General features: G+C 35.6%; 1 protein-coding gene across 1 annotated transcript in view; it reads left to right on the top strand.

Moving 5' to 3' along the window:
• Positions 1–20723, top strand: part of CAMK2A (calcium/calmodulin dependent protein kinase II alpha) — a 369514-nt gene that overhangs the window by 254959 nt on the left and 93832 nt on the right. Inside the window, exons 8-9 of the mRNA XM_053718653.1 lie at positions 2420–2503; positions 6406–6500. Coding sequence (XP_053574628.1) covers positions 2420–2503; positions 6406–6500 — 179 coding nt within the window. The remainder of the gene's footprint in view (positions 1–2419; positions 2504–6405; positions 6501–20723) is intronic.

Below are 20723 nucleotides of genomic sequence, written 5' to 3'. Positions count from 1 at the left end.
GTGATGTAAAACAATGAGACAAAGATAAATCATTTCAGAACTTTTTCCATCTTTAATGTGACCTATAAACTGTACAACTCAATTGAAAAACAAACTGAAATCTTTTAGGTAAAGGGAAATAAAAATAAATAAAAATAATATGGTTGCATAAGTGTGAACCCCCTTTTATAACTGGGGATGTAGCTGTGTTCAGAATTAAGCAATCACATTCAAAATCATGTTAAATAGGAGTCAGTACACACCTGTCATCATTTAAAGTGCTTCTGATTAACCCCAAATAAAGTTCAGCTGTTCTAGTAGGTCTTTCCTGACATTTTGTTAGTCGCATCCTACAGAAAAAGCCATGATCTGCAGAGAGCTTCTAAAGCATCAGAGGGATCTCATTGTTAAAAGGTATCAGTCAGGAGAAGGGTGCAAAAGAATTTCCAAGGCATTAGATATACCATGAAACACAGTGAAGACAGTCATCATCAAGTAAAGAAAATATGGTGCAACAGTGACATTACCAAGAACTGGATGTCCCTTCAAAATTGATGAAAAGACAAGAAGAAAATTGGTCTGGGAGGCTGCCAAGAGGCCTACAGCAACATTAAAGGAGCTGCAGGAATATCTGGCAAGTACTGGCTGTTTTGTACATGTGATAATAATCGCCCATATTCTTCATATGTCTGGGCTATGGGGTAGAGTGGCAAGACGGAAGCCTTTTCTTACAAAAAAAACATCCAAGCCTGGCTAAATTTTGCAAAAGCACATCTGACGTTTCCCAAAAGCATGTTGCAAAAGGTGTTCTGGTCTGATGTAACCAAAGTTGAACTTTTTGGCCATAATTCCAAAAAATATGTTTGGCACAAAAACAACACTGCATATCACCAAAAGAACACCATACCCACAGTGAAGCATGGTGGTGTCAGCATCATGCTTTGGGGCTGTTTTTCTTCAGCTGGAACTGGGGCCTTAGTCAAGGTAGAGGGAATAATGAACAGTTCCAAATACCAGACAATATTGGCACAAAACCTTCAGGCTTCTGCTAGAAAGCTGAACATGAAGAGGAACTTCATCTTTCAGCATGACAACGACCCAAAGCATACATCCAAATCAACAAAGGAATGGCTTCACCAGAAGAAGATTAATGTTTTGGGATGGCCCAGCCAGAGCACAGCCTGAATCCAATTCAAAATCTGTGCGGTGATCTGAAGAGGGCTGTGCACAGGAGATGCCCTCGCATTCTGACAGATTTAGAGTGTTTTTGCAAAGAAGAGTGGGCAAGTCTTGCCAAGTCAATATGTGCCATGCTGAAAAACTCATACCCAAAAAGACTGAGTGCTGTAATAAAACCAAAAGGTGCTTCAATAAAGTATTAGTTAAAGGGTGTTCACACTTATGCAAACATATTATTTTATTTTTTTATTTTTATTTTCCTTTACCTAAAAGATTTCAGTTTGTTTTTCAATTGAGTTGTACAGTTTATAGGTCACATTAAAGGTGGAAAAAGTTCTGAAAGGATTTATCTTTGCCTCATTTTTTACATAACAGAAACCTGACATTTTAACAGGGGTGTGTAGACTTTAATTTGCACAAGTATTACAAGTTGAAAGTAAATACGTACTACAAGTTGAAAGTAAAGTACGAGTGAATAGTTGAATTTTTTTTTGCACCAAACACAACATAAATACATTAGAATAAAGTGCTAAACTCATAGTTACACTATCTGATAAAAATTATTTATATAAATATTAATATAATTTTTATAAGGGTTAAAAGGTATATGATATATATATATATATATATATATATATATATATATATATATATATATGTCTAAATATGTGCATATATGTGCATCCGTATATATGTGTTTATATATGTTTATATTTATATACACATGTAAGCACATATATACACATATAAACTCACATATACACACACACACACACACACATATATATATATATATATATATATATATATATATATATATATATATATATATATATACTGTATATACACACACATCCCACTGTTCTTCACATAGTAGAAAATGTTCTTAGTATTTTCAAATATATATATATATATACACCTGTATATATTAATATAGATATATAGGTATAGACATCTATGTAAATATTTTTTTAAAAAAATCATATATATGTATATTTAAAAATAAAAAATAAATTCTTCTAGGTAAAAAACATTGTAATGTAAAATATGCATAACTACCTTCGGCTTTAGCGCTGTAGGTCTAACACTGTCAGGTGAAAAGAGTTTGATTTATTTTTTAAAGCTCGCTCCATTGAAGCCTATCTATCTATCTAGTAAATAATACATTTTTCAAATCAACATAACATAACATTTAAAGCTATACTGAATATGTGTGTAAGCTATGGGCATTCATTGACCATCCTCTGTTTTTCCTCCACAGGGTTTGCAGGCACACCAGGTTACCTCTCTCCTGAAGTTCTTAGGAAAGATCCCTATGGAAAGGCAGTTGATCTCTGGGCCTGTGGTAATTTCTTAAGATATTTCGATTTTCTTGACATAAAATGTGATTTTAGATTTTGGTAGATGGCTATGCTAATTGGATCAGGTTGCTATTTTGTGGTTTAATTGTTAAATAAAATATTAAACAAATTAATTTTCATTATTATTAGTTTTGTAATACTATGGCACCATTTATCAAGCTGCGGAAGTAGCTTTGGTGCCACAGTGTTTCTGGCTTGCGCAAATAAGTCTGTAATGCTAATTAAAGGGACAGTCTACTCCAGAATTGTTTTTGTTTAAAAAGATAGATAATCCCTTTATTACTAGTTTTGCATATCCAACACGGTTATATTAACATACTTTTTACCTCTATGATAACCTTGTATCTAAGCCTCTGCAGACTGCCCTCTTATTGTAGTTATTTTGACAGACATGCATTTTAGCCAGCCAGTGCCCTCTCATAAGTAACTCCACGGGCGTGAGCACAATGGTATCTACATGGCACACATGAACTAATGCCCTCTAGGTGTGAGAATCTGTCAAATGCATTAAGATAAGAGGCATCCTTCAAGGACTAAGAAATTAGCATATGAGCCTTCCTAGGTTAAGCTTTCTACTAAGAATACCAAAAGAAGAAAGCAAATTTGATAATAAAAGTAAATTGGAAAGTTGTTTAAAATGACATGCCCTATCTGAATCATGAACATTTCATTTGACTAGTGTGTTCCCTTTAAGCTGCAGTTGTCTTAATAATGCTGCTACTTAACGTCTCTGAAACCTAAAATGTGACTGTGTGAAATTATCCTGATCTAATCCAATCTGGATGATTGACAGTCCCTGCTCACTTATGATTGGTTGCACGCTAGCATGGGGTGGCATTGCAGAAGCAGTATATGCTGCCCGTTTACAGCAAGGCCAGGGTGACAGCTTCACAGCAGCAAACTCTTGTCAGTCCAGCCATTAATAAATAGAGCCCTATGTGTCAATACAATTTCTCTACCTGAGCTATATCACTAAACTTCATGATTCACCTGGATCCCAATAGATATCAGCATCAACATAAAGAAGCCAAGTGAAAATATAAACTGAAATCATAGTAACAAGCTTCACAGAAAGGGCTAGCTTAAATTCAGGTAGGATTTCAAAATAGCTAGTTTCTCTCTGAGGTGTAGTGGGAAAATGTTTACATATTGTTACATCTAAAACAGTAAACACTATAGATATTTCTCAAAATATTCAGATTTTAATGGAAAAATATAAATATATGTGAAACAAATAACAGTGGTCATTTTTAGGGATATTTGTGTGGAGTAATTGACCTGAGGTGAATTTGACTTTAAGGGGTAGAAAGGTCTAAATTGAAATGTGCATGGGCACTTTTAAACTTTTAATAGGAACAATTTTGCCATATACTTACATTAGCAAAAATGCTTCTAGTAAAAGTTATTTTGCTATTCATGTACACATATGCTAGATGTGACAGAGGATCAGGATGCTGGTGCATGGAGCACTCACAGCATATGTGCATATGCCCCTAAACAATTTAAAAACCTTTACTAGAAGCATTTTTGCTAATGGAAGTATATTGCAATAAATGGATTTATTTAAAATGTAAATGCACCCATACACATTTCAATTCTAACATTTTTGTCTCATTAATTTAGTTTAGAGGGTGCTCTGTAGTTGTTTCGTTCAAAGGGAGAACACTAGTGGATCAATTGGGCAATTGATCTGATAATAAAGCTGATATTTGAGCCACCTGAATATTTGTTCCAGCATGTTTGATTCCTTAATGGGACATTAAATGGCTCTTTTATTTGTGTCAAATGTATGCTTTTTCACAAATAACTAATGATCAAAAAGCAAAATCAGTAACCCATATGTTCAAAATACTGCATTATTTGCAAATTGCCTAAACCAGCTTGATTTGCGGGTTAGAACATTTGCTTTTTACCCTCTCTAGGGACTGTGGGACAAGCACAATCTTTACACAAAAACAAGAGGTGTGTAAAAGGACACTTTAAAAAAAAGTTTCTAATTTACTTCTATTATCAAGAAGCAGTCATGTTATTCTTTGTTGAAGAGATATCTAGATAGCTAGCGTGGGTGAGGCATTACTAACTGGAGTAGGAGAATGAGAAATGTGACATAAAGCAATGAAAAACGTCATATATATTCAGTGATCTCCTTATTTAGGGGCATATTGTGAGACAATAAAGATAAACCAAAAGGTAGACAAATATTATCAAAACCCCTTGGTTACTAGAGAGGTGTACAATACAATGCAATCAAGTGTTGCATCCATTTCTGGCAGTCATAGGGAATAATGCATTTAGAGTTTACAGAATTCCTTGCAGACGGTTCTGGTAGTCCCGGGGTTACACAAGATTGGAATCCACGTGGATGCATTTCCGTTGTGAATAGAAGCATGTTTGTAATATACATGTATTAGCAAAAATGCTTCTAATTAAAGCTATAGATGTTTCAAATGTGTATTTAAGGATGCACCAGCACTTGCTCAGAGAGCCTAAGGTGCTTCTACCATCTGGTAATGACAGTGATATATAGAGGCAAAGGAAAGAGGTGGTGGGACAAGAGAACAGAATGCTTTAACCAGGACCACATCCCACAAAACACAGGACAGTTGAGAGATCAGAAGTTGTCAGGAAGGCGTAAGCACTGTGTGGAGGGGATATTGGAGATAAGTGTTTTGTTAAAGGGACAGTCAAGTCCAAAATAAACTTTCATATTCAGATATGGCATGTCATTTTAAACAACTTTTCAATTCACTTTTATCACCAATTTTGCTTTGTTCTCTAGGTATTTTTGTTGAAAGCCAAGTCTAGGAGGTTCATATGCTAATTTCTTAGACGTTAAAGGCCGCCTCTAATCTGAATGCATTTTGACAGTTTTTCTCCAGTAGAGGGTGTTAGTTCATGTGTGTCATATAGATAACATTGTGCTCATGCACGTGGAGTTACCTAGGAGTTAGCACTGATTGGCTAAAATGCAAGTATCTCAAAAGAACTGAAATAAGGGGCAGTTTGCAGAGGATTAGATACAAGGTAATCACAGAGGTAAAAGGTCTATTAATATAAACGTGTTGGTTATGCAAAACTAGGGAATGGGTAATAAAGGGATTATCTATCTTTTAAAACAATAAAAATTCTGGTGTAGACTGTCCCTTTAAGTAGGAATACCAACTCAGTGCTAACTGGGTCAAGAAAAGCCATCCAGCTATGCAACATAACTTTATATTACATTGTAGTATCTAATCTTATTTTAAAGCTTTATTAATTGTACAATACAAAAAAAAAAAGGAACACATTTGTCACATGAATTAACTGTAACACAATTAGGAACAATTAATGCAATGCCAATAAAATCTTACAATCTGAAGACAACTGAAAACTGCCACCAGGTCTAGGGAAATGTGAATTTCAATTCCATTTCTTGGTAACTGTTATTTGTTAGTGGCAATATTTGCAAATCATTGAGAATATTATATTTTGCCTCACTACCATTCTGTCTGCTCAAGCACACTAGTAGTATTGCATAGTGCTTTCGATTTTGTTCCTGCTCTTTAGAGCATTAATAAATGTTGTAACCTTATGATTATAGTTTGAAATTTAAATTCTCTGCATGTGCTTAGCTTGAAATATCCATATTTACTGTGTTTCCTGAACAGACTAGAGAGCCAGCACACTCATTTTTTTGTATTGACGTTTCAGTGATTATATTTCAATCACACAGTCATTTAAGCAAAGAGAGATCAGCTTTGTTTTATTTTATAAAGGAGATTAATTTCATATGAAGTACACCTCATTTTAATAACAAGCTCATCTTTATGGTGGATTAGTCCTTGCATAGAGACTGCAACTTTTCATGTCTGAATCTCTTTAATTATTTTTTTCTTTTTTTTGCCAGGTGTTATCCTTTATATTTTGCTTGTTGGCTACCCACCATTCTGGGATGAAGATCAGCACAGACTATACCAGCAGATCAAGGCTGGTGCTTATGATGTAAGTCAATCAAAAGTAAACCCTTCTGTAATGAAACACCATTAAAGGGATATGAAACTCATTTTGTTTGCCTTTCATGATTCAGATTGAGCATGAAGTTTTAAACAACTTTCTAATCTAATTCTATTAACTTCAATTTCTTGGTATATCTTGTTAAAAAAGCAAAGATTTAAGCTCAGTACCGTGCACATGTATGGATCACTATATGGCAGCAGTTTTACAAGAATGTTATCTCTATGCAAGAGCACTAAATAGCAGCACTATTTCCTGCTATATAGTGCTCCAGAGACCACACACATTTTATGAGAGGTTAAATGGAATCTTTTTAAAAATTGTATGCTCTGTCTGAATCACAAAATTATTTTTTGGGCTTTGATATCCTTTCAATACTCAATGAAGAATTTATTATGTATTTTTAAGTTTCTTTTTTTTTTTTTTTAAACAAGCTTTATTGATCATAAATTCCAGATGTACAATAAAAAGAAACAGTTTGCATAACCAACAGACTGGTATTGTCATTGTCTACATTTTGATGGTAAAACAGTTCTTATAGTAAGATACCATTTATTATTGTACAGTAAATAAACAGCAGGATCTCAGACTGGAAAGTCAAAGTGAGTCCATGTATATCAATGTACGTGCAATCCTGCTTAGAGCTTGACATTTTTTTTGGCAAATACAAGCTTAACCAAGTATAAACCTTAAACCATGTGTTGAGTTAAGAAGAAGGTATGAGAGTGGATAGGGTAAAAGAGAAGAGGGAGGGAAAAAAAATAAAAATAATAATATTAACGCTCCCTAGAGTGGGAGGCCAGAATGGGACCAGTCCGTAGTTTGATTGGAAATTGTTTGGAATAGGCTTTTCCTATTATAGAAGAATACCTTTCCAGATAGCCATCATCATTTCGAGGGTGACAATTTGATTGATTTTGAGATAGTAAAATCTCTCCAGAAGTAATAAATCACTTACCGAGGAATACTATTCTTCCATGTTTGGTACGCTATTTGATTTCCACTTTTTTGGAAGTTTTTTAGCTCCCGTGAGCATTGTCAAGAGAAGGCCTCTTTTATATGACTCTCTGATTCTCGGTAGGTGGAGAAAGAATATTGTTTCTGGGGTGTTTCGTATTATAATATATAGTTTATCAGATATGAGGCATATCACCTCCGACCAAAAACTCTGGAGTCTCGGGCAAGACCACCAAATATGGAGGAGTGTGCCAACCTTTCCACAACCTCTCCAGCATAATGGGCTTGCCAATGGGAAGTAACTATGGAGTCTTGCCGGAGTAAAGTACCATCTGCTTAGTAATTTAAGCTGAATTTCATGTACGTTAGCTGATATTGAGGAGCGCTTTACTAAAATAAATTATCTAAGCCAGGCCTCCTGGTCTATATCATTATTGAGATCTCTGTTTCCGGCTATGGTGTATGTTGAAAGGGGTGTATCTGAAGGGAGGAGTAGAAGCTTATATATTAAGGAGATAAGTCGTCTTGGTGGTAGTGTCATTTTGCATAGGTGTTTAAATGGGGTAAGGTACCTAGTGAAGTTGTCTTAATGAGCATGATGCATCAGAAAGTTTATTAGCTGGTTATATATAATCCATTAGGAGAATAATTCTCCATGTGTTTCTATCATGTGCTGTTGAGAGCACAGTCTCCCATTTTCAATGGCAAAGTGTAATGTACCCGTTCTAAGGCTATACGGTTTACCGACACGTGTTCCCAATTTGTTATATGGCAGCTCAGGGTTTTCTATAATGGGAAGCAGTGGCGATTGTTTAGGTGAGATATGCGTACTAGTGGCCAATATTTTGTCCCATCCGTCTAATATTTCTAGTGACATATGGTATTTGTTAAGTAATTTGGGGCGCATCAATGATGAGATCCATGCTATGTACCAACATTATTCAGCTTAAATATTTTACCATCCATATGAACCCATGCTTTATGCGTGGTGCTGTGGGACAATTCTACCAAATGCTGTAACAGTATAGCTCACCTATAGGTTGCCAAGTCTGGGAATCCCAACCCTCCTTTGTCTCGGGGGAGATACATTGATCTTTTGGGGACCCTTGGTCTTGTGCCTGTCCAAACAAATTGTTCTATAGCTTTTTGTAATTGAGGCAGAAAATCTCTTGGTAGGGAAATTGGAATGGTCTGCAAAATGTATAAAATGCGTGGGAGAATATAAATTTTTCACTACCCCACTTTTTCCCAGCCATGAGGGTGTTTTATTCTTTCTTGATGAGAGATCTCTAACTATTTCCTCTTTAAGCCTTAGAAAATAGTTTGCAGTAAGATAAATACCCAGATATTTTAAATTGCGAACTGGCAATGGTGACCCTGTGGTTTATCTGTAGATGTTGTATGTGCTTGTGTGGGTCACTGACATTTAAAAGATCAGATTTTGTGAGGTTGAGATGAAAGTTAGATAGTGTTCCATATGTTTTTATTTCATTAAGGAGTTCTGGAACAGATGTTTCTATATTTGTAAGAGTGTAAAGTATGTCGTCTGCGTAAAGCGCTTGTTTGTGCTCCGTGTCTCCTATTCTGATCCCAGTAATTTTAGTGTTATTCCTAAATTTGTGTGCTAAGGCTTCTATTGCTAGGGCAAATAGTAGGGGAGACAGGGGCACCCCTGCCTAGTGCCATTTGTGATCTTAAAGTATCCAATAGTGTTCAATTTACTCTGACTCACGTGTTAAGGGTAGAATATAAAGCAAATGTCATATTCAAAAAAGAATCGCCAAAGTTCATAGCCTTCATCACTTGACACAGGAAAAGCCAGTCTACACGGTCAAAGGCCTTCTCCGCATCTGTCGAAAAGAGCGCTATAGGCACGCCTTCAACCCTGGGGTAATTAATCAATTGTTAAACCTTCAAAGTGTCATCCCAAGCTTCTCTGCCTGGGAAAAAACCACCTGGTCAGTTGATATGAGGTTTGGGAGATATTTGTTTAGGCGTTTTGCTAAAACCTTAGCTAGGATTTTGATATCAGTACTTACAATAATGATATCTGTCTAAAATTTTCTGTGGCAGTAGAGGGTTTGCCATGTTTAGGGATAAGTGTAATATGTGCTTCAAGCATGGTTTTAACAAGATGAGGATGTTCACTCAAACTATTAAAAAGTTGAAGCATTATAGGAGCTAAAGAGTTAAGAAATGTTTTATAATATCTTGGGGTGAGCTCATCCAGGCCAGGACTTTAACAGTTCTGTAAATCTTTTTTTTTTTTTAAATCAAATTTTTATTGAGGTAAACAATTATAGGTACAGAAATGTTATAAAATCAGAGGAAGTCACATGTGTGGACACAAAAACAACAAAAACGTGCAAACAAGATTAAAGAGAACAAGCAGGTAGCCCATGCTTTACCGGCATGTAGGATAAGCAGTGTTATTTGAATGGTGTACCACACATATGGCATAGACAAACTTGTTTTCTTGTACTTTGAAATTCTGTATGTGGAACATTATACCTAATTTTCCATAAATTATTTTATGTATGGTAAACTGGTAGTGATATTGTGAAGCATGTGTGTGTTGAGTTAGTATAGAGTGAAGTGGAAGTCAATAAGGAGCTAAAGCGTAACAAAGGGTAAGACGTCTCAAACATTGTAAGGTAGATAGTGACACTCAATGAGTGAAGGATAAAGGGTTTGCGAAATAATGAGCACACCTGCACATGGATATAGGCGATAAGTAGGTAATTATTATGCCTTAAGCGCTTATTTGAAACTAAAGGGGTATATCAGTAGGCAAGAGCTGCTTTAAGTTTGAAAGAGGGGGTTGGGAGGAAGAGGTTGGATAAGTGATGTAGCCTGTAATGACACATTTATTACGAAGGTGGGGATCAGGTCTAATTACATTTTAAGGTCTGGTTGTGTGACAGTAAGTTATGGATAATGGGAAAGAGAATATTATGGTGTGGGCAATAAATGTTATTAACTAGGGAGCATATGAATATGTGGCCTTATAAGTGATATAAATGAGGGAGGAGTAGTACGGATCGTAAGAAGAGGTTGGTTAATATGAGAACCACAAACTATGTGTGAGAAATATGCGAGAGGTAGTAAAGGTTTGACCCTTAGTTTAAAGTAAACTAGGGCTTCAATATAACTCCTAATCTGTTGCATTAAATAGCCTCATGGAATATTCTAGTGAGTTCTCAATAGTCAGAATAAGGTATATGTGACCAGTACTGCGGGGGTGCATACTAATGAATGTTACAGTAAGGTCAGCTGACAGTTCTAAAACTAGGTAAGTTAAAGGAGCTCAATCCCCGAGATTACAGATGCAGTAAATAATAGTTTATAAATAAGGCGGGCCCATCAGAATTAAGATATCCATATACCATTCCAATGTAATACGTGCTCATTCATGGACCTGTATATAAATACTAAGTTGAATGATTACAAGCATAAACTATGAGGAGTTTAAGTGGTAGATCTATAAAATCTGCGAATATATACCTAAGACAACTAAGGATTTGCAAAGATGCAGATACACACACACTCTCTTGTATGATTGTACTGGTGTGAATGTAGAACTTTAGGGCACACTTATATACACATGGAGAGCCTGGGCTCTATGGAACTATTTGAAACTAAGGCTTGGGTGTGATTCCCAACCGGTTACAGTAATTAGCCTCCTGAAATATTCTAGAGAGTTCTGGATAGCCAGAATAAGGTATATGTGACCGGTACTATGGGGTGTATCCTGATGAATGTAACAGTAAAATCAGCTGACAGTGCTAAACGTAGATAAATTAAAGGGAGCGCAGCATCCCGCATTACCAGCACACTAAAAAATAATATATAAGTAAGACAGGCCAGTCAGCATTAAGATAGTCATAAAACATTCTAAGGAAATACATGCTCATACATGGATCATTTGATAATGACTTAGTTAGACAATTACAAGCATAAACTATGAGGAGTTTAAGTGGTATACCTATAAAATCTGCATATATATACATAAGACAGCTAAGGATTTGCAACAATGCAGATACACAGACACTCTCTTGTATGGCTGAAGCTTCTCTCAGGTCTATAAGGGGATATGACTATGCTGGTGTGAATACAGAGCTAATGTTATAAAGGGAATATTGGGATGTCCAAAACAATTAGTTCACATACTTCAGGCCCTAAGGCCATCATCCAGGGTATTAACCATATTAGCAGCTAATAGCTAGGTATGAATACTCAAACTGAACAAAGTCTAAATGTTGAAAATCGAGTAGTGGCCTGTTGCAGCTTCGGGGGAACAATTCGGACCCTGCCCGGAGTTTGTTAGGCAGTCACCCTACTCCAGATCTTAGGGTCAAAGAACATTGCAAGAGGTCCTGGGTCAGTTTGAAATCCGAGATCCGTCGAGAGCAGCCAAAGTGCAAGTAGGACAAATGCCACCTAGGCCCGTCGTCAGGATGTAGCTGAACATCAGGCTCCTGTGAGAAGAGCATTAGGAGAGATAGCTGAGGCTTATGGTGCAAAACTCCAAACGCTTGTGCATCTAGTATATCCTGGGTCCTCATCACTAGTATAGCAGAATCTGTGGGATGTGTAAGTTGTAAGGCTTCTGTTTCTGCTGCTCTTTGGGTGCATTCTCACCCTCACCATTCTGAATGCTGCTTAACAGGGCTGTGCTTGGTTTTATCCGGGGTGAGTGCTGGGGCCCTGCAGCATTGCACCCTGTAAGTGGACCATCAATGTCGCCATTAGTGCGGGGAGTGTCGGTGGGAGATCTCAGGATGGCGACACAGCTTTCATGATGTTGGTCTAGGTGGGAGCATAGATCCTTCAGAAGAGATATAGCCAGCTCCATCGTATTAGGAGACAAGTCTCGTGCCATACCAGGCTGTGATATTAGTATAGTAATCCACCTCGTGGTTGTGTCGTCCAATGTAGACTAAGTATGTAAGCCGATTTTTAGCTCTTGGGGCCCCTGGAGCTTCAGATAGATCATCTGGATGTTAAAAAGCTATTATCACCCCTTATGAGGCATATAGAGTTGGAAAGTAGTTGATAATCCATAACTTAGCTCCGGAGCTCCATCAAGATATGTCCTGCCATTACAGGAGTTAGCTCCTCCTCCGTTCGGTAGATATTTAATCGCTTGTGTCAGTTCTTCCAATGAGATAGGCGTGTCTAGACTATCCGCATCTGCTTTATCTAGTTGGGGTAGGCCTAGCATAGTAAGATAGTCTTCTGTGACTTGTTGTTTTGAGGGCATATTTTCTGATTGTGCGTTGGTTTTGTAATGTTGTATAATGCACTATAATAAGAATGGAAACAATTTGTTTGTTGCACTTTAGTATTGTGCCATCTGTAGACTTGATGTGATGTATGTATGATTTAAGTTGCTTTCTATGAAAAGATCTAGCTAGTAATCTCCCAGGTTTGTTGCCCGCTTCATGATATTGTTGCTTTATTGTCAATGCTCTACATTGGTAAGCCTCCATTTAGTGTTGCTTAGGTTCTACTCTAGTTTGTGTTAGTGCTTTTCTGGTCTCTGTGTCAAGGGATTCTGTTTGTGTTTATCCTCTAAGGTTGAGATAGTATTTAGGAGTCATGAGTGTTTCTCTTTATATTGTTTGAGTAATCTTGCATTATGTTTTCAAAACTCAATGTGCAATACACATTTATGAGCTTCCTATGTATTTGACAAGGAGGTAAAACTGGAATCATTGTGTGAAAGGTATTCTGTGAGGGATTTCTGTAACTTGGTCCTAATGAGAGGTTTATATATAGAATCATCTAGTCTACAAATATATGTCGCAGGCGATATGTCTGGCCATTGCACTGTGCAAGTGACTGGAGCGTGGTCCGACCATGTAATTGAACCAATACCGCATGTACTAATCATATCTAATCCCGTAGTATCTGAAAAATATAATCAATTTGCGAATATATGTTGTGTGGGGGAGAGTAATAAGTGAAGTCCTTACAGGCTGGGTATAGTGCCCTCCAAACATCATGTAACATGAGGTCAGAGAGAGCTGTCTTAACAAACTTAGTTGTTCTGCCAGGAATGCTGGCCGAGCCAGTAAAGGTCTCAAATTACGGTTGTAGAGGGAGGTTGAGGTCACTTGCAAGAAACACAGGGACCTTCCCTTGATCCAATATTACCTTGGCAATGTGCTTAATAAACTGATGCTGGGCAAGATTTGGTATGTACACTTGCCAATGTTATTGGATGACCATAAAGAGTACCTGTTAAAACAAGGTAACGGCCCTCTGAGTATTTTTCAATGTATGTTAGTTTTAGGGGGACTGAATGATGTATTAGAACTCCCACTCCACATTTTTTTGGAAGTATTCCGTGGTGTATTGCGCATTGTGCCATTTTGGCTCCTTACCTCTTCAAAAGTGTGTTTCCTGGAAGAATATTATATGGCCATGTACATTTTTAAGTTCCCGAAAAACTGTAGATCTCTTACCTGGGTTGTTGAGACCCTTTGCGTTAATAGTGGTAAGTGTGAGGCAGTGTGTTCGGAACTTGCTGGACTGGTGATCCATTCTGGAGGAGAAGAAAAAAAAAGGGGGGGGTGAAAGAAAAGGATACGGAAGTAAGGTGTGAGAAAAAATAAAGGGAAAAAAGGTTTAGTTAAAATAAGACAGAAGGTATTAGGGTAAATGGAGTATAGCAAAGAGAGATGCCTGATACACAAGGCAAATAACCAATAAAACGATAATTAATTGGAAATTCCTGGAAATAGAATATATGAAATTCTGTCTAGGTATGGAATAGCCGTATTACAATTAACGAAATTCAACAGGGGTGGTAACCCTTAGGCAGGTATAGCATGACAAAAAAAATAATAATTCCATAAGTAGGGCAGTAGGTTAGGATTGGCATATGGGAGAGGGAGTATAAGAGGGGAAGGAAAAGTTAGAAAAAAAAGGGGGATAATGATGTACCTGAGTCATGGTGTCCCCAAGGTCAGATCCATGGTATTGTTAGTGTTTGAGATCTCCTGTCAAATACCCTGAGTATGTATTCAAGTATGTCTCTAAAGTAGTAAAGCTCATGAAGGGCTTTTAAAGTTAAAAGCTTAGAGCGAAGTTTAATGTGACGTGCATTGTAGATTACACGTGTTTTTATAGTTGTTAAAATGATCTTATTTGGGAAGGCCTGATTTGGTTTATGTGGGTAGTGCAATTACAGCAAAATAGAGTAAATAGAGGAAGTGGACTGCAATAAGTTTGCACAATTATCAAGGTGGGAGCATGAGTTAAAACAGACTATTACATTTTTGTTGTTGTGTGTTTTTGTGTGTTCTTTAGCCCCTAACTTCCTGGACTGATGTGTGAAAAGACAGCAAGACAGATAAAAGAAAGCTTGACCATGTTTGTATTTTTAGATGCTTGTGCAATGATTAGCATTTATCAATGTCTGGCAGACATGACCCGCTACAGCGGATCATGTTTGCCCGAACATGATAAATCGTCCCCAAGGGGTGCAAAGTATACAAAGCTTTGTATTAATTAGCAGGAATTCACAAACATCTCTCAACATTCTTTTGCAAAATCTAATATTAGCCTTATTAGTTGATTCAATTTAGCAATTCCAATATTTGGCCAACATTTTAATATTTCTTTATATATTAAAAGAGTAAAGCTTTCTACTTTAAGTGTGTTTTTTTTTTCTTCTTAAAGGACCATTAAATGCAGTAGAATTGCATAATTAGCAAGTGCATAATTAGAAGACAATGCAGCAACACTTATTATTATTATTATTATTATTATTATCGGTTATTTGTAGAGGGCCGACAGATTCCGCAGCGCTAACCTACTCAAATTTCAAATAAGCAGAAGATTTTTTTAATGCAAATTTATTTTTTCTCCCATCTGTACCATGTGACAGACATCAGCCAATCACAGACTGGTATACGTATACCCTGTGAGCCTTTGCACATGTTTAGTAGGCACTTTCCCCAGAAAGTGTGTATATAAAAAGACTGCACAAAACTTGATAATGGAAGTAAATTGAAAAGTGACTTAAAACTGCCTGCTCTATCTGAATCATAAAACTTTATTGTGACTTTAATGACCCTTTTAAGCTGGAAAAGGGTTTTGTTATATGAACATTATGTATCATAGATTTACCATGATTGAGAAAACATTCTACCATGGGTCATATTTTAAATTAGTAAATCTTTTAACAGCAAAAATATCACAATCATTATACAACGTCAATTAAACAAGGGGAAAATGTATTGAAAATGATAAGAAATATGGGAATACCATACTTTTTTAATTTCGATCTGGCACTGAGTTCCAGGAGCCTGGCGAGTTTTTACTGGCCCTCCAGCGTTTACCACATCTCCTTGACAAAATATGTATTGTCATGTAAAATGTAGATTATTTAAAGTATTTTAGATATCTTAAAAGGGATTTAATAGTGCTTGCTATTATTTCATACATAAATATATATATAAAAATATGTTTATGTTTAAAATAATATAAAGCATCATTATATACCTTTTATTCTAAAGATATATTCAATGCTTTAAACAATATGCATTTTACATGACTATGCATATCATTTAAACATTGACCCCAAAACTGTCATAACCTAAAACTCACTGTATATGCTAAGGCCCTACACATAAGTATTCAATATTTAAAATGATGCATTGTTCTGTAGAATGTATATTGTTTAAATATTTGGATATAAATTAAAATTTAATTCATGTAATGTTGCTTGTTGTGTTTAAAATTTTATATTATATTAAAGACAATATTATTAAAATTAGAGTTCTACATAACTGCATTCCTATTATGTAAAATATAATTTAATGCTACTGACTTTTATAACATAAATATATATTAACATCATATATATCTATGTTATACCTAATAAACACAACAAGCTAATATAAATACATTTTAATGTATATGCAATACTTAAAACATAATGCAATATACATTCATAACAGTTTAAATATTGAATATCAATGCAAGGCCTGACAACATTATATTTATAATGATTAAAATAAAATGCATGGTCATGTATTATTTATATTAGTTTAAGTATTGAATATATAAATTAAAATATAGATAGTCTTGCTTGATGAGTTTATTATATCAAATATAAATATATTTTTAAAATAGATATTTATGTTATAAAAGACAGTTGCATTATCATTCTAGTATTACATAGCTGCATGACTGTTATGTAATAATACAATTTTGTAACATAAATATACATTTTAATATATATATTTGTGTGTGCAATTTAAAACATAACAAGAAAATATAAATACATATTAATTTATATACAATAGTTAAAAGAATATGCATCATACATAAGAATGCATAATATTTTAAAAATTATAGATAAATGCACTATTACCCCTAAACTGTACTAACCTAATCACCTAATCAACCCCCGTACAGGTATGGGGGTGGTTAAGAGATTACGGTCTACTAAATGGTAACCATCAATAATCACCTAATCAACCCCCATACAGGTATGGGGGTGGTTAGAAGATTAAAGCCTACTAAATGGTAACCATTAATAATCACCTAATCAACCCCCATATGGGTATGGGGGTGGTTAGGAGATTAAAGTCTACTAAATGGTAACCATCAATCACCTAATCATCCCTCATACAGGTATGGGGGGTGGTTAGGAGATTAAGGCCTACTTAATGGTAATCATGAATAATCACCTAATCAACCTCCATACAGGTATGGGGGGTGGTTAGGAGATTATAGCCTAAACCACCACCTCCCAACACAAACTAGAACTACACTAATACCTAACCCCCATCTTCACGGCGGTGGAGACGGACTTCGGCGGCTTCTTCCACCGCCTCCGCTCCTCAATCTGCTTCCATGTCAGGGTCTTCTTCAGCTTGGCTCCAGGGGCCCATCTTCACAAAGGCGCACTTCGGCGACCTCTTCGGCCACCTCCGCTCTTCTTTTCTACAACTCTCTTCCTTGAGCCCTGCTTTTCATGTGGTTGCTGCTACACACTGAAATTCCGGAAGTGCAGAACGTCTATATATAGGGATACAGCTTAGTCCTGATTGGCTGATTTTAAATCAGTCAATCCCTATTGGCATCGCTGACCAATGGCATGTAAAGTAAATGCCTCTTGGCTATGCTGCTATGTCGGGAGCTTAGAATACTTCGACAGGGTCGCTCGACATAGCAGCAGATCCTTTGGAATATTTTGCCGCCTCGTAGCACTTTTAATCATTGAGGCGAGAGAGAAAGAGAGACTAAAATGTTTACATTTATTTATTTAATAAACAAATATAATATATATATATATATATATATATATATATATTAATTTTTAAATTTTAATTAATTTTAATTTTTAAATACATCTACATTTTGTTCTTAGGCTTATATTTGCGTTGATTACTTCATTATATCTAACATATATTTTGCTATTCATCTTTCTTTAGACATTAATAAAATTTCATAACAGGTCTTCAGTTAATAATTTGGGGTAATTTTAAAATTAATATAGTTAAATATTCTAACATTTTGTTTAAATTATAAAGGAACATTCCTTGATTTTATTGATGAATATGGTTATTAGATTAAAAGTATAAATTTTGCAGTATTAACTTTTTTTTAAACTAAAAAAATTATTATCTGCTAGATTACGAGTTTTGAGCGCTATAGGGAAATTGAAGACCACCACAAAAGCTGCGTTATTTCACCTCCCTATAGCGCTGCTATTACAATTTTCCAAAAAGCAGGCTTGTGCGGGTGATACGGTGGCGTTGAGCTTCATACTGCACCTAAATACAAGCGCTGCTTTGACGTGCTCGTGCATGATTTCCCCATAGACATCAATGGGGAGAGTCAGCAAAAAAAAGCCTAAAACCTGCGATTGCGGAAACAAAAGCTCTGTAATGCAGCCCCATTGATGTCTATGGGGAAATAAAAATACAGTTTAAACCTAACACCCTAACATAAACCCTGAGTCTAAACACCCCTAATCTTTTGCCCCCGACATTGCTGCCACCTGGCTACAGTTATTAACCCCTAATCTGCTGCCCCTAACATCGCCGCCACCTACATAAATTTATTAACCCCTAATCTGCCGCACCCAATATAGCCGCCACTATACTAAAGTTATTAACTCCTATACCTCTGGCCTCCAACATCACTAACACTAAATAAATATATTAACCCCTAACCCTAAGCATATCCCTACCCTAACATAACCTTAACCCTAAGTCTAACCCTAACACCTCCAAACTTAAATATAATTAAAATAAATCTAAATACACCTTACAATTATTACCTAAATAATACCTATTTAAAACTAAATACTTACCTGTAAAATAAAACCTAAGCTAGCTACAATATAACTAATAGTTACATTGTAACTAGCTTAGGTTTTATTTTTATTTCACAAATAAGTTTGTATTTATTTTAACTAGGTAGACTAGTTATTAACTATTTACTAGCTACCTAGGTAAAATAAATACAACGTTACCTGTAAAATAAAACCTAACCTGCCTTACACTAAAAACTAACATTACAATAAAATAAATTAAATTAATCAAATACAATTTTCTAAATTATAAAATAAATAAACACTAAATTACAAAAAATAAAAAAGGAAATTATCAAAAATAAAAACAAATTACTCCTAATCTAATAGCCCTATCAAAATACCCCCCCCCCAAATAAAAAAACCCTAGCCTACACTAAACTGCCAATGGCCCTTAAAAGGGCCATTTGTGGGGCATTGCCCCAAAGAAATCAGCTCTTTTACCTGTAAAAAAAAATACAAACACCCCTCAACAGTAAAACCCACCACCCACCCACCCAAACCCCCCAAAAAAATAAATAAACCTAAGCTAACCTATGTTACAGAAGAAAAGAAAAGACGACGGCACTACTAGTGCTGTGTTCCTAATGATATTTATATCTCATATATATTGATAGAGATGATCAGAATATAATCAGGTGCTGTACACTAAAAGAAACAGACTAAGAAATACCAATTGCTGGAAGCAATTGAAAGAGTGTACTTACATAGCACTCAACAGCACTGGTTATACACTAGCTGGATACCATAGGTAAAGAAGCCCATGAAAGGCAGGTTTAAAACTTAACTTTTAATAACTTTGTTAAAAAATAAATTCTAAAAAATATCAGTCAGTGTGATCGAGAACGAAGGTGATTTAAAGGGGGGATGGTACCTCCCAAATCACAATATATATGGTATAAAGACCCCTGTATGGTCTCCTTGAGTTATGCCCTTGGTTGAAAGGGAGTAATACAAGTGCACCGCCTTATTCAGTTGATTAGGGTGTATGTCACTATCACAAAAAGATTACCCCTACTGTTACTCTTAATCTGAGTCCTGGGGTATCTGAGGTAATATCACACCTTCAAAAATAAATTATATGGTACAGTTGCCTTAGGAGATGTGAGTTTAAAAGAATTTTTATAAATCAATTGTTCAGTACCTGAATTAGTTGAATACTCCTATTGTTTACCTATCGGTTAAAGGGACACTGAACCCAAAATTTTTCTTTCGTGATTCAGATAGAGCATGCAATTTTAAGCAACTTTCTAATTTACTCCTATTATCAATGTTTCTTCTTTCTCTTGCTATCTTTATATGAAAAAGAAGGCATCTAAGCTTTTTTCTTGGTTCAGTACTCTGGACAGCAGTTTTTGATTGGTGGATGAATTTATCCACCAATCAGCAAGGACAACCTAGGTTGTTCATCAAAAATGGGCCGGCATCTAAACTTACATTCTTGCATTTCAAATAAAGATACCAAGAGAATAAAGCTCATTTGATAATAGGAGTAAATTAGAAAGTTGCTTAAAATGTCATGCTCTATCTGAATCACAAAAGAAAAAATTTGGGTACAGTGTCCCTTTAATAATTGCCAGTAAGGTTCAACACAAATTGTCCTCACATTTCTCTAAAATGACACAGTGTACTGGTATTGTTTGGATTCTTTAATAGATTGTACTGAAAATACTGTTACAATACCACGTGATTGTAGTATCAATTCAGCTTTTTATCATCCAATCAGATAATTAAGCTGCCAAGGATGTGTTGGATCTTAAAGTACCCTCACTGTTACAACAAATTCACATAGTATTAGGGTGAACCACCTGAAAGATAATGTAATTCACAGGAGTGAGATAATTGAATGGATCCAGTTAAATAACAATTCAATTTTGCATTATTTGTAGAAAATACCTCTCAGGTTCATAGACTCT

The sequence above is a fragment of the Bombina bombina genome, chromosome 6, assembly GCF_027579735.1.
Source record: "Bombina bombina isolate aBomBom1 chromosome 6, aBomBom1.pri, whole genome shotgun sequence".
In the NCBI taxonomy this organism is placed as follows: Eukaryota; Metazoa; Chordata; class Amphibia; order Anura; family Bombinatoridae; genus Bombina; species Bombina bombina.
Note: the sequence above shows the minus strand (reverse complement) of the source record. Positions and strands in the feature narration are given on the sequence as shown.